Source organism: Orycteropus afer, unplaced genomic scaffold, assembly GCF_000298275.1.
Source record: "Orycteropus afer afer isolate SDZICR_OR568_19922 unplaced genomic scaffold, OryAfe1.0 scaffold00101, whole genome shotgun sequence".
Lineage (NCBI taxonomy): Eukaryota > Metazoa > Chordata > Mammalia > Tubulidentata > Orycteropodidae > Orycteropus > Orycteropus afer.
The window spans coordinates 312,879-337,717 of record NW_006921688.1 but is presented as its reverse complement, the minus strand read 5'-3'; the positions used below and the strand labels follow the sequence as shown (position 1 = coordinate 337,717).

Genomic DNA, 24,839 nt, shown 5'->3' with positions numbered 1-24,839 from the left:
TCCTTGTCAATAAACAAGAGTACAGGAACAAATAAAAATGTACAAGAGTTGGAAATGCTCAAAAAACACTTTAGTTGGTCAAAGTCATTACAGAGTTTAAGCAAAAAATAAATAAAGGCAGAATTTGACTTACACACACACTTGCTTTAATTTGATTATTTTATGCAAGCATGTTCACTATAGGGTTGTTAAAACTTCAGTAAAACGAATACCTGAAATTTTGCCATTGTTTTCTTCACGCATGCTGTTCAGTGTAAGGACATGATTTCATTCGTGGGGGAGGCAGTTTATGCATGCTATGTGCAATCAGCACAGTGACTAAGGCACTTGACTGCTAACCAGAAGGCTGGCGGTTCAAACCCACCAGCCACTCCTCAGAAGGAAGGTTGGGCAATCTACTTCCGTAGCGATACTGCCTCAGAAACCCAAGGAGGGGTCACTATGAGTCCAGGCCGACTCAACGGCACACAACAACAACATGTGCAATCAGCACAGCTTCTTAAGTAGTGTCAGCTAATACCCTGAAGTGATCAGGATATGAATAGATTTAAACAACTGACTTAATTTGGTTTAGGGGCATTCTAAGTGACACTTCAGAAATATCAAGTATCTAAAGAAGAACAACAAAAAAAAAAAAAAACACTGCCACCGAGTTGATTCTGACTCATAGTGAACCCCATTGGGTTTCCCAGGCTGTAAATCTTTATGGAAGTAGACTGCCTCATCTTTCTCCCATGGAGCAGTTAATGGGTTCGAATCACTGACCTTCTGGTTAGCAGGCAAATGTCCTAAGCACCGCACCAGAAATAAAACTACAAATCTTAAGAAACAAAGTAAAAACTGAAATCCAGATTGTTACATTGACTTTTTGTTCATTTGGCTTTATAAAAATTATTTTAAATTAAAATAAATTTGCATTTAATTTTAAAAGTTCAACATTTCTATATTATTTGCAATATATCATTTTGGGTGTATTGGAAAGATTAAAAGATTTCAAATAACTTATAATAATGAGAACAAATACACACAACTAAAGCAACTAAGCAAAGGCAAAGGGGAAAACAGTTATAACAAAGGTAAAATCAAAGTGCTTTATGAGCACAGCGGAGGTGCATGAATTTTTTCTAACTTGGAAAGTCAATGGCAGCTTCATCAAATGGAAGACCTTTAGAGATGGAAGGGCAGGGTGAAAGCAGGACAGAACAGAGAGAAGAGCATGCGGAAAGGTACACAGGGAAAGAGTGGCAGAATGGTGAATACAGTACATGACTTGCTTGATGCAGAGAGTTGGAAAAAGAGTAAGCTAAGGCTGGCTGTGAACTTGAGACCTAGTTAGCTCACTCACTCTCTCTCTCTCTCTCTCTCTCTCTTTCTCTCTCTCTCTCTCTCTTTCCTTCTCCTCCTTTATTTTTTTAAAATAGAAACATCTTATCAGGGAACTGATGTGTTAGTAAAACTATTAACAGCAGTATTGTTGCTGGGTGCTATTGAGTCAATGCAGACTCAAAGTGACCCCACAGGGCGTTCTTGGCTATAATCTTTTTGGGAGCAGATCATCTGTCTTTCTCTCACAGAGCTGCTTGGTGAGATCAAACCTTCAACATTTCTATTAGCAGCCTGAGTATCTAACCATTTGTGCCACCAGAGCTCCTTAACAGCATTGTTCTATACAATGAGTAAAGTGGGTGAGAAAATCTTGACTGAAGACAAGAAAATTAGAGTATTTTTCTCTGCCTCTAAACCAATGGATGGCAGAGACAAAAGTGAATGTGGAGCCAGGGTGGAAAATTAATTTGAAGGGAGAATCAGAAGAACATGCAAACCAACTGGATGTGGTGGGCAAAGGGGAGGGAGAAGTCAGAGATGACTGACATGTAGGGTGAAGGTGACCGGAGAGACAGCAATAACATTCTCTAAAACGAGCAACATGAGAAATGTACGCATCTGGGAGAGAAAATGATGACCTTCATTTTGAATACATTTAATGTGGAATTGAAGGGCACGGCCTACTGGATTTGACCAGCATCAACTTCAGCTCAATTGAGGTTAAAGCTGAAGATGCTAATCACATTGTGGCTGAGTCCTTCCAGCTCCCTCTGACCCTTCTGGACAGAGAAGACGTGCCCTGTCGGACTTCCAAGCAGACTGTCACATGTTAGAAGGCAAGTGCTTAACTACTGTGCCACCAGGGCTCTTTAGAGATGCAAATAGGTAGTCTTTAATCAAGGATGATTATTTTAGTTGATCAAAAGAGTCTCCAAAGAAGTAAAGAGGCAAAGTAAGAACACTGAAGAATGGCTTAATTTTGGAGGTAGAAAGAAGACAACAAGGCAGGGGGCAACTCAGAGAGACAAGAGCCTCCAAGAAAGACCATCATGGAAGCCAAGAAGGCAAGATCAAGCTGACATGCCTATGTTCCCCTGTAGGTAGCTCAACTATCTAGAGAAGCATCAAGGGAGCTCAAGGATTATTTAGGAGGCAGGCTGCTTCTGCTGCTCTGGTTCTAAGTCATTGTCACCAAGTCACTGGGATCTAAAGCTTCAGCCATTTTCTAAGAGATGATATATTCTGGTACTAAAACTGATATTTATAAAGAGCAGGCACAAAGCATGGTATGCAAATACATGAGATAGTATCCACAAGGACTTTAACCAAAATCCATGAAAATGACAAGAGGCTAGAGCAAGCACAAGCTCAAAATAATTCTTTTATTTACACAACTCAAATGATTTTCCTCATAACCTCATTCTTTATGGTGTAAACTCATGCCAAACTCCTCCCAGACTTTGACCCAGGGTAGAGCAAACACATGGCTGTGTCTCTAATTGCTAACTAATTCACCTGCATGTTTCATTTTAATTAGTATGTAGACAGGGCTCCACTGCCAGTTTAAATAACTCTTGACCTTAACCTTACCTGGCTAAACTTTCACTGTGTTCCTGGCTCACCTATGAGCAAAAGCAAGCAAAATAGCTTAGTTCTTTCTGCTTTCTCTGCTTTTGTCTATATCCATAAGGTGTTGATAACCTGTAGGCCTTTCCATTAGCTTAGTAACTAACCTAAATCCACCCTCATCCTTGCATTCAATAGATTTCTCCTCTGAATACCCTCATAAGCTGTACCAGCCCACAAGAGATGGTGCAGCAAGACCAGCTGTAGTGAAAATCTTTGGTTTTACGCTAGTGTCAGTAGAGGGGATGGATGGAAGCCAGGTACACTTGACTGAAAATTAAGAGGTGAGAAAATGGAGGCAGAAAAGGCATCCTGATCATTTGAGAATTTTAACGGAAGCAATATATCTAATTCTGATATTCATTAGGTCAGAAGGATGGAATGAAATCACTTTGACATTAACAACAAAAAAATGAACATACAAAATATAAGCTTTTGTTTACTTTAAAAATGTACCATATGTTATTTCAGCTATGCAAATTAGCATAGCTATAGCCCCAGACTCTGAAATTAATTAGCTTGGACCTATCCTGAGAAAAAAAGAAAAACCAAACTCACTGTCATCAAGCGGATTCTGACTCCAAATGACCCCTCCTTGGGTTTCTGAGGCAGTATCTCCACGGAAGTAGATTGGTCAGTGAAAGTGTAACAACAAAATTTCACAGCACCCAGTGGAGAACTTCTTTATGATATTGTAACAACATATGCATATATTCTTTATTAAGGGTGAAAGTGAGAAAGATTAACAATATTTCTATCCATTATTTCATATTATACAAATTTATCGAAAATACATTTTTAATCTGTCTTGGATACACTTTTTAGTGATTTTATCTCACATTAAATGATATAGCCAGTTTACCAAACCAAACCAAACACACTGCCATGGAGTTGGATCCAACTCATAGTGACCCATCCTTGGGTTTCCAAAGCAATATCACTACAGAAGCAGATTGCTCAACCAGTTTACAGATTATTTAAATAATCTGTGACTTAGAAATATCAAAGTAATATTAAAGTCCATTCATTTATTTTTAAGTAATGATTTTGATTGCACTGATATCAGTTTTCTAATCTAAAGCATGTATAGCCATGCTATTATTTAAAAATATAAATTTAATTATGTTTTTAGCTGATAGGAAAGTACTAATTCCATGAGTTTATAAATATGCATCTTTCAATATAACTTCATCTACCCTTTTCATGGGAGCTCTGGTAGCATAGTGCCTAAGGTACTTGACTGCTCACCAGAAGGCTGGTGGTTCAAACCCACCAGCCACTCCTCGGAAGGAAGGTTGGGCAATCCTACTTCTGTAGTGATACTGCCTTGGAAACCCAAGGGGTCGCTATGAGTCGGGGCCAACTCGACGGCAAAACAACAACAACAAACAACAAACCCTTTTCATAATTCTCCACAGTAAAAATAAAAGGAATTATTTTTCCCCAAATAATAACAAACTAGAGTTGGGTGAATATAAAACAAAAGACTTCACTGTTAGAGGTGATTCTTAAACTATATCACATTTTAATGAGTTACTAAATAAATCCTTAGATTAAAATTATTTCAAAAGGGGAATTTATGGCAGACCCTGTTAAAATTAAAGAAACATTCATATCTTCCTTTAGTGCAACCTTTTCGCTGAAATTTTTGTCTTCAAAACCATGAACAGATATTTATATACTGTTCTAATCTGTGCCAAACGTTTCACCAAGTCCTTTGATAATTATAACATTGAATTCCAACATCATGAGTTACATTATTCCCAATGAATGGAAGACTTTATTTTTCTCCATTTCCTTTAATTACTCAAAAAGTTATTGATATAAGTCCACAAATACTAATTCCCAAAATGTTGTAACTAAAACACCAGAAAATTTCACATAATCAGATAATCGATGAATATAAAACCACCACCAGCAGCAACAAAAACAATAGCATGAGCTGTTCATGCAGACAAACCATGTGATTTGAAGTGTCATTGTAACTGGGTAATAATGAAATCTGTAATAAAGTGCACTGGGAAAAAAAAAAAAAAATCCCACTGCCATCAAGTGGATTTCGACTCATAGCGATGCCCATTAGGTTTTCAAGGCTGTAAATCTTTACAGAAGCAGATTGACTCATCTGTCTTCCCCAGAGTGGCTGGTGGGTTTGAACTACCAACCTTCTGGTTAGCAGTCAAATGCCTTAGGCACTACACGACCAGAGCTCCTATAGAAGGTTCAAAGAGTAAATTTGCACAGTTTTAACCTTGTAGGTATACTGATACACATAAGCTGGACTTAGAGAAAATGTTTTTGTTGTGATAGCTAACCATAGGGAAATTTTTATTTAAAAAATAACATATTTCTGCTGAAAGACTGTACAAAAATTTTATAGCCAGGCATTTTGGTGTCATCCCCTCTAGTGAGCCACTGGACTTTGATCCCATCTGGATGCCAATGATTCTGCTACCTTATCAGTTGTAACACATCAGGCTGTGAACTTTGCCAACAGCAGATTAGATCAGAGGGGGGAGGAGGACTGGACTTCAATCAAGTTCAGAAGGAAAGACAGCACAACCAGGTGACTAAACTATAAACTCATTTCATAAACAGACAGTGAGTCCCTACTCTGTAATAACCCCCGTGTGGGCAAAAGCCAGACATTTTCCGTATCCTCAGTACACACCTGACTGAAGGGTGAAGAAGAGACACACTACAGGTAACAGCTTTAGGAAAATAATCTTCCACGAGATGACCATTTTCAAGGTCCTGGAGATGTTGCTTATTTCTGTATGAAGGACTATGTCAGAGTTTGTTGCATTGATTTAACGTATAACCACAAGGTGCAATAAAATGACATTAAAAAAAAAAGAACTTTCTCTAAATCTAGCAGTGTATTTTAAATGACAATTAGAGTGTCAACTTTCCAGACCTTTTCTCAAAACTGGAAGATAGTTTATTTGTCTTGTACCTCTGACTTAGCCTGGTATCTATGAAACTTTATAGTTCTTTAGTAACACTTAGAGGATAGACTCGATTGATAATGAACTTCACATTTATCATAGAATGCTAAGCCTAATCTAAGAACTTGCTGTTTAATGCTCAGTAGGTAGTTTCCAGCAAAGCCTAGGTTTTGTATAACTCTTTGTCCTTTCTCTTCTGTATTTATAAATATATACATATGCTGCTATGTATAAATACCTAATATGATTCAACTCAGATCTTTTCTGGAAATGAAAAACATGTTAGAAATAACATTACTATCCCCAAAAGAAATGAGAAATTCTGGTGAAGGCAGAATTAGCTTCTCATTAGCAGGAATCTTGCTTCTTTCAAACCATTACAAGGCCAGGCCAGAGCAATGTGCTGTTGGTCATCTGGTTTGATCAGTTGCTTTACGGGAGTTAAGAATTCTTCCTTTCAGGATATAAACTCCTTAAAGGCAAAGATTTTCCCCCAGCTCTTATAGCTGTAAGCCTTCAAAATTCACTATTTTAACTATCATTAAGTAAATAATTTCGAATGTAGTCAAAAATTTCTTTGGGACCCTATTATAGCCTCATAGCTAATCACTATCATTCATTCATTCAACAAGTATGTTTCAGCGCTTACTAGGAGCCAGGAACCACCATAGGTACTAAGGATACAACAACACATAAAATGGGGGGAAAAACAAAACCTGCCTCTGCCTTCATAACCTATTATGCCTTTGAAGGAGAGCAGATGAGTAAACATGATTTTTTAAAAAAAGTAAAAATATAAAGTATGTTAATCAAAAAACCAAAATCACTCCCATCAAGTCAATTATGACTCATAGTGATACACATTGGGTTTCCAAGGCTATAAATAAATCTTTACAGAAGTAAATTGCTTCATCTTCATCTCGTGGAACAGCTGGTGAGTTTGAACTGCTGACCTTCTCACTGACAGCCAAATCCCTTACACACTACACCACCAGAGCTCGTATAAAGTATGTTAGGTAAGCAAAATTCAATGAAGAAAAATGAAGTGAAAGAAGACAATTTTTTTTTGCTTGGGATTCTGTTTTCATGGGGAAGGGGGGCAATTTTAAAAATGACCAAAGAAGCTGACACAAGAAAATGACAATTAGGTAAACACTTGACGGAGGTAGAGACCAAACCATATGGGTATCTAGGAAAAGAACTTTCCAGCAGAAGGAACAGCAAGTTCAAAGGCCCTGAGCTGGGAAAATGCCTGGAGTATTTGGGAGAGTCGAGAGGAGGCTAGTGTGTCTAAAGCAAAGTAAATAATGTGAAGTATAGTCACAGAAGTAACAGGGTCTTGATCATGTAAGGTTTTGTAGGATTTAGGCCCCACAGGAATGGAAGCCTTTGAACAATGCTGAAATCACCTGACTTAAATTGTACAGCAGTTGAGAGAGCTTGTTAAAATCACATATGTATGTAACATAATTTCTGAAATTTAAGCTAATGAAAGTAAAATGAGGAGGAGGATACAAGATGGCAGACTGGGCAGGTATACTATCCAGACTTTCTACAGCAAAGACTCAAGAAACCAAGTGAAACAGATAGGATGACAATCCTGGAACCCAGAGCTTCAAAGAAAAGGAGAAAAAAGTAGATCAAATACCAATGAGAGTAAGAGACTGAGTAAAAACAGTGAACAAGGAGCAGTAAACACCCAACAAGCACAATGTGGCCACTTTGAATTATTATATGCAGTGTTCTAACCGGAGCAGAAACCAGATAACTGGTTCCGTTTGCTCAGCATCCACATCAACGATTAGTGACCAGAGGGCTGTGACCGCCTCCTTTACCTGCAAGACCTCCCAGTAGCCAGAGGCACAGGCCTCTCCACCCCTACCCACATGTAGGCCAGTCAAACTCCCCTGCAACTGAGTGCTGCCCACTTTTTTTCCTTTCTTTTTATTGTTTTTAGTTCTTCCCTCTCCCCCACCTTTCTTTTCCTTGTTTCCTTTTTCTCCTCTGTTCTTCCTTCCCTTATTTTCCTGCCCACCCCCACACTCTGTGGTCAGCAGTGCCCTCCCAGCCCCTCCACGGAGGGCAGAGCAGGCTCCCCTGGAGTGAGCTCTGCATTCCCATGGCAGCTGTGCTGGGCACCTAACAGTTGCTCCAGTTATTTTGCTTTGTTTTCTTGTTATTTTTTTCTCCTTTTTTTTTTTCATTGTCCCTTTATTCTAAGTTCTTCCCTGTTCCACCCCTTGTTTTTATCTCTTTTTCTTTTCTTTCTCTTCCTCCTCCATCCCTTTTTATTCTTCTTTTTCCTTTTTAATCAAACTGAGCAAATGCTCTGGCCCTCACAGCCGCCGCATCCAGTAGTGCCTGCCCCAAACCCCTGTATTTGGGGGGGTGTGCTCCCACAGAGCAGGTGCCACATTTTTGCTGGAGCCATGTTTGGCGGCTGGCACTTGCATCAGGACAGTGCTGCATTTGTTTTTGTTGTTGTTATTGCTTTTTTCTCGTTTTTCTTTTCTCTCATTTTCTTTCTCTTTCTGTCTCTCCTCTTCCTCATTCTTTGTTTTTCTTCCTTGCCCCTGCACTTTTTTTTCTTCTTTCTATCTTTCCCCAGCAGTTGGGAGCCAGCAACCTTACCTAGCCATAGCCACCATATCTGCTATCCCCCAACAAGAAGAGTACCACCACCCTCTCTGTTGTTGTTGTTATGTGCCGTCGAGTCGGACCCAACTCATAGCAACTCCTCTTTGGGTTTCCAAGGCATCACTACGGAAGTAGATTACCCAAATTTCTTTCTGAAGAGTGGCTGGTGGGTTTGAAATGCCAGTCTTCTGGTTAGCAGTCAAGTGCCTTAAGCACTATGCTACCAGAGCACCCTCTCTGGTACCACTTGAATTGACAAACGGCAGCCAACACCCTCAGCTACTCTGCATGATTAGTGATCAGAGACTTGCACCCACACTCCATCTGCTACCAAATCCACTGGGAGACAGGTGGTGAATACCATAATGCTGCCAAATTAGAGAGGAGAGTAATACTCCCACATGCTGTCCAGATATGTTTAAAAAAAAAAATGAGGTGAAGTAAACCAACACACAATCAACAAATTAATGCACATACACTACGCTGTCACAAAGACAACAGAAAATTTCAAAACACACACACACACACACAAAAGGACAAGATCGTTCAAACAAGTAACCAAAATACAGAACCACAAAATCTTCAGGAGGAAGAAATTCTATTGGAACTACCTATAAAAGAATTCAAGAAAATTATATTTCTCTCAATCACTTCAACAGATTGAGAGAAAGTCAAGGAAAATACAGAGAAAATTAAGGAAAACACAGACAAAACTCAAGAACACACACACACACACACAAACCCACAAGAACAAATTTACAAAATAAATGGAAAATTATAAATCATATGGAAACAGCAAACAGAAATTCAGATTAATACTAAAATTTCAGAAATAGAAAAAGCATTGGAAGGGCAAAGGAGTGGAAATGCATCAATGGAACACATAATTAGCAAGAATGAAGACAAATCTCTTCATACTAATCTGGTAGAAAAATAATCAGAAAAAAAGAATGAAAAAAATAAAAAGTCCAAGGATTATGTGGACATGAATGATCAAGAGGAACACCTTACATGTGATCAGAATTCTAGAACAGAAGTGACAGAAATAAAGAAATTTGAAAAATATTTTTAGAAGAAAACTTCCCTAATACCATGAAAGATGAAACGATATGCATTCAAGAAGTTCAATGAACCCCACATAGATTAGACTCTAAAAGAAAATCACCAAGATATATCATAATCAAACTTCTGAAAACCAAAGACAAGGGAAAGATCCTGAAAGCAGCTCAGGAAAAATTAAAAGTTGCCTACAAAGGAGCACCAATAAGACAAAGGTCTGATTTCGCAGCAGAAACCATGCAGACAAGAAAGCAATAGGTTGACATATATAAAACACTGACAGAAAAAAAAAAATGCCAACTAAGAACCACAGATCCAGAAAAATCATCCCTCAAATACAATGGTGAAATTAGGACATTTCAAGATAAACAGAAATTACAGGAATTTGTAAAAACCAGACCAACCTTACAAGAAGGCTAACAGGAGTCCTTCGGACAGAGAACCAACAAGGGCAGACCACAGCTGCAGATTAAAATACACAACAATATTACCCAGAAATCAAACCAAGTATAGAAGTATCAAAAACAAAATAAATCTGCAAGATTGAAAATAGGGAACAAGAGATGTCAATGTCTAAACAATGTTAATTACAAAGCAAAAACTGGGAATAAATGATGTAAACTTCCAGTTGGAAAGGAAATAAAAATGGTTTAAGATATAATGTGCTCTTTTAAACTATGGAACATAATGATAAATTATCGGGTAACTGCAAAGAAAATTAAACTTTCTCACCAAAATAAAAAAGAAGAAAATCATAAAGTCTCAGGAACACTAAAACAATAGCAACAAAGGAAATGATAAGAAAATCTGTTTAAAAAAAAAAAAAAAAAGAACTTCGTACAGCCAAACACATCAAACAAACGCCACCAAAAAAAAAAAAAAAAGCAAAATGGCAACAGTAAATTGATACCTATTGATAATTACCCTGTAAGTAAATACATTAAATGCACCAATCAAGACACAGAGAGTAGAAGAATGGATAAGACAACATTACCCATCAAAATGCTTTTTATAAGAGACATGCCTTAGACACAATGACAAAAATCAGCTAAAAAGCAAGGGGTAAAAAAACATATACCAAGCAAATAGCAACCAAAATAAGTATAGAAGTACCCATCTTAATTTCTAATAAAATAGATTTTAAGGCAAAACCAGCCAAAGAGATAAGAAAGGACATTATATAGTGATTAAAGTGTCAATCTAATAAGAGAATGTAACCACAATTAATATCTACAAATACAATGAAAGAGAACAAAAATACATAAGTCAAACTTGAAAAGAAAAATAGACATCACAGTAACAGTAGGAGACTTTAATGCATCACTTTCAATGAAGGACATAACAACTAGAAAGAATCTCAAAAAATACAGAAGAACTAAACAACAAAATCAACCAAAGACACCTCACAGACGTACACAGAACACTCCACCCAGCATGATCACCATATTCCTTCTTTTCCAGTGCATATGGAATATTTTCCAAAATAGACCAAAGGTTAGACCAGAAAGCAAGCCTCAATAAAATTAAAAACACCAAAATACTACAAAGTATCTTCTCAGATGATAGTTCTATAAAATTAGAAATAAACAAGATGATCAAGGGGAAAAAAATCAAATACGTAGAAAGTGAGTAAGACCCTGCTTAATAACCACTGGATGACAGAAGAAAGAAAGAAAAAAACTCTCCTTGAATCAAATAATGAAAATATAGCATACCAAATTATTTGGGACATAGTAAAAGCAGTGCTTATTTACAGCAATAAACAAACACATCAAAAAGAAGAACTAAATTCAACACCTTAACCCCCTATCTCCATCAGTTAAAAAAAAAACAGCCAAAAACAAAACAAAAAAGCCTACAGTCACCAGAAGAAAGGAAATAATAAAGATACGAGCAGAAATACATGAAATAGAGAAACAATAGGGAGAATCAACAAGACTAGAAGTTGGTTCTTTGACAGGATTAATAAAACCGACAAACCACCAGTATATTTAACAAAGGAATAAAAAAGGAGAAGATAAAAAAATATGAATAAGGAATGAAATAGGTCATGTCACAATAGAACCTACTGAAATAAGAACAGAACCTACTGACATAAGACAACAGAATACTACGAAGAACTCTTACTACAACAAATTTGAAAATCTAGAAGAAATGGACAAACTTCTAGAAATGCACTACCTACCCAAACACAACCTGAGGTAGAAAATTTGATCAGATTCATCACAAAAGAAGAAATTGAACAAGTCATGAAAAAAATCCCCCCAAAATTTCTGGCCCAGACAGTTTCACTGCTACCAAAAGTTGAGGGAAGGGCTGACACCAAAGCTACTCAAACTATTCCAGAACATAGAGAAGGATGGGATACTCCAAAACTCATTCTTTGAAGCAAGCAAAAGCCTGATACCCAAAACAGGCAGACAAGACTAAAAAGAAAATTATACATTAATATCCCTGATGAATATAGACACAAAAATCTTCAACAAAATCCTAGCCAATAGACTCCAACAACATATCAAGAAGTAATACATTGTGATCAAGTGGGATTCATACAAGGTATGCAAGGATGGTACAACATGAGTAAACAATCAACATAATTCACCATATAAATGAAAAAAACACATGATCATATCAATTGATGCAGAAAAGGCATTTGACAAAATCCAACACCAATTCTTGATAAAAACGCTCAGCAAAATAGGCGTAGAAGGGAAATTCCTCAACATAGGGCACATTGCGATGTAGTAGAATACATAGTGTGGCTTTTCTAGCCATAAGTCTTTGTAAACTCCATGGTGGAATCTGCCATTAGCAACTGTAGCTCCTGATTGTTAAAGTTATCCACTTTGGGTATTGCTGTTGAGCATGGCATGAAGTAATCTTCTGGGAAGTGTTCTCTCTCTCAGGTGTAAAGCATTCTGATGTTGAGATTGGTTAGTTTGGCCACTCTGCCAGGCTCAAAAGGAGCCCTCCTAGAGGCAGAAGAAGTCTCTCTGATTGCTGGCTGAGAAAGACATGCTGCTGAGAGAAACATGCTCCTGAGAGACATGCACTTGCTGAGAGGGAGACACGTGCTGCTGAGAGAGAGACTGCTGGCTGCTAAGTGAGACAGCCACCTGCAAGAGACTGAGTGCATTTCTGAGCTTTAATCGTAGCCTGGTGCTTCCCTAATAAACCCCATAATCTGTGAGTTCTGTGTGGCCACGGCAGCGAGTTATCGAACCCAGCAGAGAAGTGGTGGGTGCTGTGGAAGGAATAGCTGGTGCCAGGGTTGGTGAAAGGGCTGGAGGAAGGCAACATGTCTGGCCTCCCAGTAATAGGCCTTGGGCTACTGGTGGTGATTCTGTCTTCCTCTTGAGGGGTCAGAGGAGGTCAGAAGATGCGGCATCCTTGCCCCTTTGGCACATATATAAAACCAATAGCCAACATTATTCTTAATGGAGAGACACTGAAAACATTCCCCTTGCAAACAAGAACAAGACAAGGATACCCTTTATCGCCAATCCTATTCCATACTGTATTGGAATCTTAGCCAGAGCAATAAGGCAGCAAAAGGAAATAAATGGCATCCAAACTGGCAAAAAAAAAAAAGAAAGTAAAAATATCCCTATTTGCAGATGATATGATACTACATACAGAAAATCCTAGAAAGTCAAGAAGCAAACTACAAAAACTAATAGAGGATTTAGGAAAATGGCAGGGTACAAGGTCAGCATATACAAATCCATCAGATTCCTCTACATTAACAAAGAGAGCTCTGAAAAAGAAATAAGGAAAACAATACCATTTACAGTAATTACCCTAAAGATTAAAAACAACCCAAAACCAAACTCACTGCCATTGACTTGCATCTGACTCATAGTGACCCCTCCTTGGGGTTTCTGAGGCAGTATCACTACGGAAGTAGATTGCCCAACCTTCCTTCCAAGGAGCGGCTGTTGGGTTTGAACTGCCAGTCATCTGGTTAGCAGTCAAATGCCTGCATCACCAGAGCTCCCACCCTAAAGATAAAGTAGTTAGGAATAAATCTAACCAGAGACAAAAAAGACCTTTACCTTTAAAGAAAAGTACAAAAGACTACTTTAAGAAACCAAAAACGACTTACATATATGAAAGAAGATGCTCCATATATGCTCATGGATAGGAAGACTTAACATTGTGAAAATGGCAATATTACTCAAAGTGATCTACAGATATAAAGCAGTCCTGATCCAGATACCATCATTTTTTTTTTAGAGATGGAAAAACTAATCACCACCCTTACACATCTAGGAAAGCAACTTTGGATAAGCAAAGCACTACTAAAGAAGAAGAACAAAGTAGGAGGCCTCACACTTCCCAATCTCAAAACCTACTATACACCCACAGTTGTCTAAACAGCCTGGTATGTGTACAATGACAGACACATAGACCAGTGAAATAGAATTGAGAACCCAAAAGTTAATCCAACCACTTATGGATAACAGATCTTTAATAAAGGGTTGAAACCTATTAAATGAGGAAGAGATACTCTCTTTAACAAAACAATGCTGTTGACACTGGATATCCTCTTGCTGAAAAGTGAAATACCTCTCACCATATACCAAAACTAATTCAAGATGTATCAAAGATCTAAATGCACATATCATCAAAGAAAAAAATATGGACAGCCATAAAGGTCTTAATTTATGGCAATAAATAGACTAGCAAACATAACCAAAAATGCATAAACAGCAGATGATAAACTAGATGACTGGGAACTTCTAAATATGAAATTCTTATGAGCATCAAAAGACTTCTCCAAAAGAGTGAAAACAGAACCTGCAGACTGAAAGGAAAAAAATGGCAATGACATATTGCACAAGGGACTAATCTCTAAAATTTATAGAAAATTTCAATATCTCAACAATGAAAAAACAAATAGTCCAATTAAAAAATGGGCAGAGGATATGAACAGACATTTCACCAAAGGTAGCTAACAAACACATGAGAAAATGTTCTCGATCATTAGCCATTAGAAAGATGCAAATCAAAACAATGAGGTATCATCCCACCCAGAATTAATAGCAAAGTTCAAAAAAACAGAAAACAAAAAATGCTGCTGAGGGTGTGGAGAGACTAGAACTTTCATACACTGCTGTTGGGACTATAAAATGTTACAACCATTGTGGAAAATGGTATGGCACTTCCTGAAAAAGTTGGAAATAGAAATATGATCCAGGAAACCCACTACAAGGTACATATCCTACAGAAACAAAAGCTGTGCCACAAAGAGATATATGCACACTCAGGTTCATCACAGTGTTATTCACAATAGCAAAAAGATGGAGTCAACCTAAGTGTCCATCATCAGTTGAATGGATAAACAAACCATGGCACACATACTCAATGGAACACTAAGCAACATTAAAGAATAATGATGATTCTGAGAAACACATCATAACATAGATGAACATGGAGGGTATTATGCTGAGTGAAATTACTCAATCATAAAAGGCCACATATTCTATGACACCACTAGTGTGAAAAGTTAAGAAACGCTTTACACAAAAAAAGAATCACTCTTTGAAGGTTACCAGGGGTAAGAGGGAAGGGAGGGTGTTTGGGTTACTTGGTGCTGCACTAACAGAAAAATACATAAATGGGTGGCTTTAACAAACAGGAGTTTATTCTCTCATAGTTTTGGAGGCTAGAAATCTGAGCTCAAAGTGCCAAGCTCTAGGGGTTGGGTGAAAGCCCCTCGACCTTGGGCTTCAGCTCTGCCTCTTGCTCTGGGCCCACTGAAGCTGGAGGCTTTCTTCACTCAGGCAGCTGCGAGCTACAGAGGCTGACAAACACAAGACTGACAAGTAAAAACCCACCGTCCCAATATTACCAAATCACATGGCAGGCCATTAATTCAAGTCCATTAAGAGTCCCGAGATCAGAAGACAACATTGCAGGCCACTCAACAATGACTCAGCTACTTTCAGGATTCAAGCATGCCAAAAGCGCAGACCATTCCCAAAGCTTCTCCTTCTATACTGAAAGCAGACCACATCCCTCAAGCAGCTACTCAGCTGCTTGCAATAAATTCCACCATGGAGTTGATTACCAATCTCACCCTGGGAAAGAACTATATCCAGCTGTCCAGCCACTCAAAACCAGGCCCAGGCAAGTTGACACATAACCCTAACTACCACAGAGGGTATATTACTAACTAGAGGGTAGACATGTATTAACTTGGGTGAAAAGAAAGGCAATATGCAATAAGGAGGAGCTCAGCACAAAATGATCAGACAAAGGAAGACACTGGGAGGGGTATGAGAGCTAATGGCAACAAAGGTAAGTATACAAAATCCCACAATAACAGTAATAACAATAATCTGAGTGGTAAATAGATATATACTTAAGCTGAACAGCAGTGTGGGGGGGTGGCCAATGGGACTACACTCATGAATATATATATGTTTGACAGAAGATATTTCTACATATACATTTATGGTAGTGCAATGCCTAAGGCATTTGACTGCTAACCAGAAGGCTGGTTGTTCAAACCCACCAGCCACTCCTCAGAAGGAAGACTGGGAAATCTACTTGCGTAGAGATAACTCCTCAGAAACCCAAGGAGGGGTTGCTATAAGTCAGATTTGACTCCACAGCCATGAGTTTGGTTTTTGGTTTACAAATATATCCAGGAATATAGTAAAGTATCTAGAATCAGATAGACTACATCTGTGGGAAGAGGCGATGGAAAAACTCAGTATCTTCAGCCAAAAAACGAGGCCAGGAGCTGACTGTGGAACAGACCATCAAATGTTCATATGAAAGTTCAAGCTGACTGAGGACAATTCAAACAAGTCCACAAGAACCAAAATATGGCCTTGATTATATCCTACCTGATTTACAGATCATCAAACAATAGCTTTCACTCATTAAACACCAATGACCAAACACCAGACGAACTGTGGGATGACATCAAGAGCATCATACATGAAGGAAGCAAAAACTCACTAAAAAGACAGGAAAGGAAGACCAAAATGGATGTCAAAAGAAACTCTAAAACTTGCTTTTGAAAGGAGAGTAGCTAAAGCAAATGGAAGAAATGACAAGATAAAAAAGCTGAACAGAATATTTCAAAAAGCAGCTCAAGAAGACAAAGTCAATTATTATAATGAAATGTGCAAAGACCTGGAGTTAGAAAACCAAAAGGGAAGAATATGGTCTGCATTTCTCAAGCTGAAAATACTAAAGAAAAAATTCAAGCCTCGGATTGAAATAGTGAAAGATCTATGGGCAAAATATTGAATGATACAGAAACATCAAAAGAAGATGGAAGGAAGACATAGAGTCACTGCACCAAAAAGAATTGTTCGATCAATGTTCATCCTTTTCAGGAGGTGGCATATAATCAAGAACCGATGGTATCGATGGAAGAAGTTGAAGCTGCACAGAAGGAATTGGCAAACAAACAAGGCTCCAGGAATTGACAGACTACTCATTGAGATGTTTCAATAAACAGTTGCTGCACTGGAGGCATTTACTCATCTATGACAAGAAATATGGAGATAGCTACCTGGCCAACTGACTAGAAGAGATCCATATTTGTACCCACTCCAAAGAAGGATGATCCCACAGAATGTGTAAAGTATCAAACAATACCATTAATATCACATCCAAGTAAAATCTTACTGAAGATAATTTGAAAGTGGTCGCATAAGTATATTGACAGGGAACTTTTAGAAAAGCAAGCTGGATTCAGAAGAGGATGTGGAATAAGGGATATCTTTGCTGACATCAGATGGATCTTGGCTCAAAGCAAAAATTACCAGAAAGATGTTTACTTGTGTTTTATTGACCACAAAAGGCATCCAACTATGTGGATCATAACAAATTATGGATAACATTGAGAAGAATGGGAATTCCAGAACACTTGATTGTACTCATGAGGAACCTATACATAGGAAAGGAGACTGTCATTCCAACAGAACAAGGGGATACTGCATGGTTTCAAATCAGAAAGGAAGTCTGTCAGGGTTGTATCCTTTCACCTTATTTATTCAATCTGCACACTGAGCAAATAATCTGAGAAGTTGGACTATATGAATGTTCTGGTTACCTAGTACCACTCTAACAAAAATACCACAAATGGGATGGCTTGAACAAACAGGAGTTTATTCTCTCAGTCTGGAGGCTTTAAGTCCGAGTTCAAAGTATCAGGCTCTAGGGGCTGGGTGAAATCCTCTCAGCCTTGGGCTTCAGCTCTGCCTCCTGCTCCTGGCTCACTGAAGCTGGAGGCTTTTCTTCACTCAGCTGCTGGCTGCTGAGGCTGACAAGCCCAAGGTTGACAAGTAAACAGGCACAGTCCTGATGTAACCAAAGCACACGGCAAAACATTAATTTAAGTCCATTGAAAGTCCCAGGGTTGGCATAGCATGGCAGGTTGCCGAACAATGACACAGCTACATGCAGGGTTCAAGTGTGCCCTAAGCTAGAGACCATTCCCAAGGCTTCTCTTTATATACAGGAAGCAGACCACATCCCTAAGGCAGCTACTCAGCTGCTTGTGGTAGATCCCACTGTGGAATTGATTACCAGTCTCATCATGGGAAATAACTACCTCCAGCTGCCCAACCACTCAACAAGGCCCAGCCAAGCTGACACATAAACTTAACTACCACAATGAAGAAGAACACGGCACCAAGATTGAAGGAAGACTCATTAACAACCTGCAATATGCAGAGAATACAACCTTCCTTGCTGAAAGTGAAGATGTCTTGCAGCACTTACTGATGAAGACCAAAGGCTACAGTCTGCAGTATGGATTACACCTCAACATAAAGAAAATGAAAATCCTCACAACTGGACCTATAAGCAGCATCATGACAAATGGAGAAAAGACTGAAGTTGTCAAAGACTTCATATTACTATCTTCTACAATTAACATCCATGGAAGCAGCAGTCAAGACATCAGACGACGTACTACTAAAAAACCAAACCAAACTCACTACCACTGAGTTGATTCCGACTCATAGCGACCCCCATTGGGTTTCCGAGGCAATACGTTTTTAAGGAAGTAGATTGCCCCTTCTTCCTTCCACAGAGAAGCTGGTCGGTTTGAACTGCCAAATGCCTTAGGCACTACACCCCCAGAGCTCCTTAGATGACATAATGCACTGGGAAAATCTGCTGCAAAAGACCTCTTTAAAGTGCTGAACAGCAAAGATGTCTCGTTGAAGACTAAGGTGTGCCTAACCAAAGCCATGATATTTCCAATCGCCTGGTATGCATGTGAAAGCTGGACAATGAATAAGGAAGACCAAAGAAGAGTTGATGCCTTTGAGTTGTGGTATTGGTAAAGAATACTGAAAGCACCATGGACTGCCCAAAGAATTAACAAATCTGTCCTGGAGGAAGTGCAGGCAGAATGCTCCTTGGAAGTGTGAATGGCCAGATTTCACCTCACCTACTTCAATCATGTTGTCAGAAGGGGCCATTCCCTGGAGAAGGATATCATGCTTGGTAAAGTGCAGGGTAAGTGAAAAGGGAAAGACCCTCAACGAGATGGACTGACACAGTGGCTACAACGATGCACTCGAGTATAGCAAAGACTGTCAAACTGGCACAGGAGCAGGCAGTGTTTCATGCTATTGTGTTCAGGGTCGCTACGAATCAGAGCCAACTTGAAGGTACATAACAACAACAACATGGTAAAGTAAACACGGGACAAAGTTATGAAAACATCTTAACCATAACCAAACACCTTGAGGAAATACGTCACTGGGCCTAGGGGCTCAGGTCCATAGTCTCAGTGGACACTAAGGTCAACTGTATAACATAGTCTACAAAGACCATGATCTACATCCTACTTTGGGGTCTCAAAAGCTTCTGAGCACCCATCTAAGGTGCAACTATTGTTCTCTCCCTGTCCACAGCAAAGAAGAGTAAAAACAATCAAAGACACAGGAAACAATTAGTCCAAAGGACTGATGAACCCTATGAACCCCAGCATCCATGACCCTGAGACCAGAATAACTAGATGGTGCCTGGCTATCACTGCCAATCACTCTGAAAAGGATCACATTAGTAGACTCTCAATAGAGTGGGAGAAAAATGTGGGACAAAACTTAAAATCATAAAAAAAAAAAAAAATAGGCTTACTGGTCTGATAGAGACTGACAAAATCCCCAAGACTATGGCATTTAGTCACCCTCCAAGCCTGGAAGTGAACTCATCCCCAAGACTCAACTTTCAGCCAGTGACACACAGGCCTATAAGGTGAACAATAACAGTGAGGTATGGGCAACAATGAGGGATGTGCTCATTAGAACAATCAACCATACAAAATCAAAAGGCAGCATTTGCCCATGTATAAAGCTCAGAAGGCAGGCAGGAACAGCAAAGGAGGAGAAGGGAAATGGAAAACATAGGGAGGAAGCGGGAGGAGTGCTGTTATACAGTGGGGATGGAAATGAACGTCACAAAACAAAATGTGTATGAATTGTTGAATGGAAAACCAATTTGCTCTGTGAACTTTCACCCAAATCACAACATAGTAAAATGAATGAATTACATACCAAATACTGAATACAAGTATCTGAGAAAGGGCAGAACTAGGAAATTAAATAACCCCAAGCATGGGAATAAGTGGAAGAGAAAAATTCACAGAAGCAAAGAGTTTACTTGTTGTTGATTTTGTTTATGTTGTTGATTTGTGATTTAGGAGACCCCTTGTCTACTTAAGAGACACAGGAGAACTGCTCTCTAGGGTTTTCTTGTCCATAATCTTTGCAGAAACAGATTGTCCGTCCCTTCCTCCACAGCACCACTGGGTGGGTTTAGACCACCAACTTTTAGTTACCAGCTGAGCTCAAACCATTTGTGCTACCCAGGGATCTGAGGGAAAGTGAACACTAGGGATCAGGGACCAGAAATCCAATGCTGGAGGAAGAGGCAGGGGGGAGAGGTGGAGAAGCAGGCCTCCAAGATGTAGAAATCCAGTGAATAAGAATTGCTCACACCCTGCCCCTAGCCACACCCCCAGGTATAGCAAGGTCATTAATGGCCCCACTGAAGTAGGGCTCAGCAGCCCGCTCACAGCTGGAATAAATTTTAGAAATTTTATAAACTCAAACAATATCTAAAATCTGTGCTATAAATAACTGGGTATCTCCAGAAAAGGATCCCCCCAAAAGAGGTACTTACAAAGACACAACAGAACCATCATCCCAGGTCAGGGAGGCATGATAAGAACTCAACAAGCTAGGGGTTGTATACTTTCACAGAGTGAAAATAAGCAATGTGAACTACATACTTACATTGCTTTTAAATTTTTCAAACCATCTCATGTCTAATTTCATTTGATTGAAGGTCTTTACTTGTCAGACTGGTGCAGAGACCAGCTAGGGAATCACTCTTAAGGTGCAGGGCTTCGGTAGGTGGCAGGTGTTTCCCTGCCTGTTTCACTATAGGAGCCAGGCCCATTTGGCGGTAGCTAGGAGCTCTAGTGACTTTTGACTGCTAACCAGAAGTCTGGTGATTCAAACAACCAGCCACTCCTCGGAAGGAAGATGGGGCAATCTACTTCCTTAGTGATACTGCCTTGGAAACCCAAGGAGGGGTCTCCATAAGATGAAATCAACGGCAATGAGTTGTTTCGTTTTTTTTTTTTTTTTTTTGGTATAGAAGTTCTTTGAGAGTGCTCTGGTGGAACAGTGGTTTAAAGCATTTGGCTGCTAAGCAAAAGGTCTGAGGTACGAATCCACCAGCAGCTTCACTGGAGAAAAGCGAGAAAGTCTGCTTCCCTAAAGATTTATAACCATGGAAGCCCTATGTGGCAGTTCTACTTTGTCCTATAGGGTTGCTATGAGTCGGAATCCACTGATGGCAGTAGGTTTTCTTCCGGTGGGAAAACCTCAGCCTTTCTAACTGCCTGGAGGGGTGGTAAGGGGTGGAGCGATGGGAATGTCATGGTGGGAACCCCGGAGAAGTGCAACCACACATCTAAGGCTGGGAAACCACGGGCTCTGGGAAGGATGGGTCTAGGTTTGAACGGAAGAGCTCAAGAATGTATGGGGTCACGGCTGCGGAACGAGATAGAGCAGGGTCCACGTGAACCGGGGTGCTGGCAGGGTCGGCTACAGAGAAACCTCCCCCAACGGGTAGCAAAAAGGGGCGAGCTAAGACCCAGAGGTTCGGCGGGGGAAACGGACAGGTAGAGGCCCCTTACTCTCTAGATTTGTCCGATCCGTGCGCTGAGTTGATACGATGCACTTCTTTCTTTTTGGCTTGTTTGGAGGTCATGGCATAGGCCGATCCAGCAGGGCTAAACCCGCGCTCGCTTGGCGACCCCTAGCTCCGCGTCTGCGGTTGCCTGGAGACGGCTGCGCGCGCCTCCGAACAGCAAGGCGCCGGGGCGGCTCCGAGGGCTGCTCCTCGCTGGGCGGCGGCAGGCGGCTCCAGGGGCTGCTCCAGGGGCGGCTCCGGCTCCAGGCCGCTGCCAGAGCTGAGGCCGCGGGGGCGAGGGGGTGGCAGCGCGCAGAGCACCGGTCTCTGCATCCCGGGGAACCGAGGCAGGAAGTCTGGCCGCTGTGGTTCATGGGAGCTCTCCTGACTGACCGACTCTACTTACCCCTAGGAACCCTAGACATATATTGATTGACTCTATTGCCTAAGGCACTTGACTGCTAACCAGAAGGCTGGCGGTTCAAACCCACCAGTCACTCCTCGGAAGGCAGGTTGGGCAATCCTACTTTCGTAGTGATACTGCCTGGAAACCCAAGGAGGGGTCGCTATGAGTCGGGGCCGACTGGATGGCAAATAACAACACAACAACTATTGAGTTTTCAGATATTTGAAGAGGTGTATCATGCGAGTCTCACGCCTGGGGCTGAACTTGTTAAGTGTCATCAGTAATTTCTAATGAGACAATAGGAACACATTTGAATTTGCCAGAGCCTTGAAAACTGTGGGTCAGGAAATGAATACAGTGTGTGTGTAAGGGGATCCCTGCAGGAAATTATAGCATCCTTAGTCATTAAGGTTAGATAATGATGATATCTGGGATGAAACAAGTCGGATGTCTTGCTTGTTCATATGAAAGAATTAGTCCAAACCATGGAATCGAGCAGCCATCCGTAGACCCTCTAGGAAAGGCACTAGAGCCAGATGACCAGGTTTATCCAATCAAACGAAGACCTACTAAGGATGCTCAGTGCATCCTACTTGACATTTATTAATAATCTTAGGTGAGTAGGCTCTTCCTGTCAAGCCTCGGTTTACTCATGTATAAATAGGAAATGCTAACGCCTGACCATAGTTTTGTCGTAAGGACAAGTAAGATGCCATGTGTAGTGTTTAGTGCAATGAAAGCACAACAAATGGTGACCAGTGTTGCAGAGATAGCAGCTCAGATGCCTTCAAGGAAGAGGCAAGTATTAGCAATGATTGAAGCAGAGAGCTAGGCACACAGCAGTGGATCCAAAGGGGAACTGAGAAATGACTGCATCAGAAACAACAACAACGAAAGTTGCTGTGAAGTCTTTCTGGCTCATGGCAACCTCCTGCGGGTCAAGAGTAGAAGGAGTGGACCACTAGGCTTTTTTCATTTGAACCACCAAAAGGCGCTTAAGCCTTTGCCATGCAGGAATCAGAAAAAGTATTAAATTAATTAAAACAAAATATTTTGCTAGATCAATCAAAATCGCTTCAGAGAGATTTGACACAAAGGTCTGAAGTTTAAGACCCTCATTACTAGTTAGCCTTTCTGAGGAGTCTAGAAACAGCTAACCATTAGTATTTGACTGAATGATCCCTTCTGCTCTGGGCACATGGTCAGAGTCCCACTTTTTAAGAAGGAGCTTCTACAAAGCAAATCTTTTCATTGCTGTGACCAATGAACACACAGCCCTCTCAATGAGGCTGATCTGCCTGTCACTGGGGTTACATAGCAGATAATCAGGCAGCAATTTTGTTATATTTCTACATGTTAAATACCTTCAGAGCTAGGAGTGCTAGCTCGGCACATAACTCCACGTGTGTGCGGACATCAACATCCTGACAGCTCTGACTGATGTGCCCCAGGAATGAAACTTCCAGGGAGAACAGATGTTCTCCTGAAAGAAAGAAGATGACCACATTGTGAGAAAATATTATTTAGCCTCCAAATCTCATCAGAGTAATAAATGCATAGTCTTAAGTATATGCAAAACTATTAGGTAATGAAAGCCCAACTTTAAGTAGCTGACTGTGGACAAGTGAAATTAATTGCTGTCAATAAAATTTCCTATGGCTGTGGGACCCTGTCTGAAGCTTCCAGGGCTATGGTTTCAAGAAATGAGAAATGCTGCCCCCATCCCCACACCCAGTTCCAGTCATCTGAGACTCTTGATAATGAGTAGTGAAGTGGTTACAGAAGTTTGCTTCCCCATTTCCGCAAATCCCCAAGTAGCTCAAATAGTGAGAACCTGCCAGTTCTGTTTCTGCTGACACAGGGAAGTGAGTATTTCTAACCACTTCCCCATGGAGTAGGCACTTAATAAATCACATCTTTTGTTACTATTTCAAAACGACATTAGCCATGGTTACCCTCTGCATTTAAGAGTATGGATTTTTTTTTTAAAGACAGATGCAGGACTAGTTGTCCTTTCTACACTGGCACTTATAAATATCATCGCTTTCAGCCAACATCCATGTAACATCAACAATGATATCCCTCATTCCACATTCTTATCCGGCCTGAATTTCAGCAGCTCCTTGTGAATGTACTGCTGTGATAGTACATTTTGATTTGCTTTCAGCAAAATTTTACTTCTTTGTGATACTAATGATATTGTTCAGTAATTTCCACAGTCTGTTGGATCCCCCTTTTTTGGAATGATCATAATTATGGATCGCTTCCTGTTGGTTGACCAGGTAGCTGTACTCCAAATCTCTTGGGAAATTGAGGACTTCCAGTCATTACATCTGTTTGTTGAAACAGCTCAATTGGTATTCCGTTAATCCTTGGAACCTCACTTTTTTGGCCAATAACATCAGTGCAGCTTGGACTTCTTCTTTCGATACCCTCAGCTATTGATCAAATGCTACCTCCCAAAATGGTTGACTGTCAGCCAGTTCTTTTTGGTACAATGAGTTGGTGTTCCTTCCATCTTCTTTTTATTTATATTTTTTTTATTATGCTTTGGGTGAAGATTTACAGAGCAAATTCACTTTCCATACAGCAGTTCACATATACTTTGTCTCATGTCATTGACCACAGTTTACCACAATGCAACAGCTCCCCTC

At 40.1% G+C, this 24,839-nt stretch overlaps 2 protein-coding genes across 2 annotated transcripts in view; both read right to left on the bottom strand.

The window, feature by feature from the left end:
* Nucleotides 1-21,857, bottom strand: part of ADGB (androglobin) — a 315,129-nt gene extending 293,272 nt beyond the window's left edge. Inside the window, exon 1 of the mRNA XM_007943219.1 lies at nt 21,784-21,857. Within this exon, the coding sequence (XP_007941410.1) occupies nt 21,784-21,857 (74 nt within the window). The remainder of the gene's footprint in view (nt 1-21,783) is intronic.
* A 48-nt stretch (nt 21,858-21,905) lies between these two features.
* The window catches only part of RAB32 (RAB32, member RAS oncogene family), a 97,329-nt gene continuing 94,395 nt past the window's right edge, over nt 21,906-24,839 (bottom strand). Inside the window, exon 5 of the mRNA XM_042781295.1 lies at nt 21,906-22,106. Within this exon, the coding sequence (XP_042637229.1) occupies nt 21,906-22,106 (201 nt within the window). The remainder of the gene's footprint in view (nt 22,107-24,839) is intronic.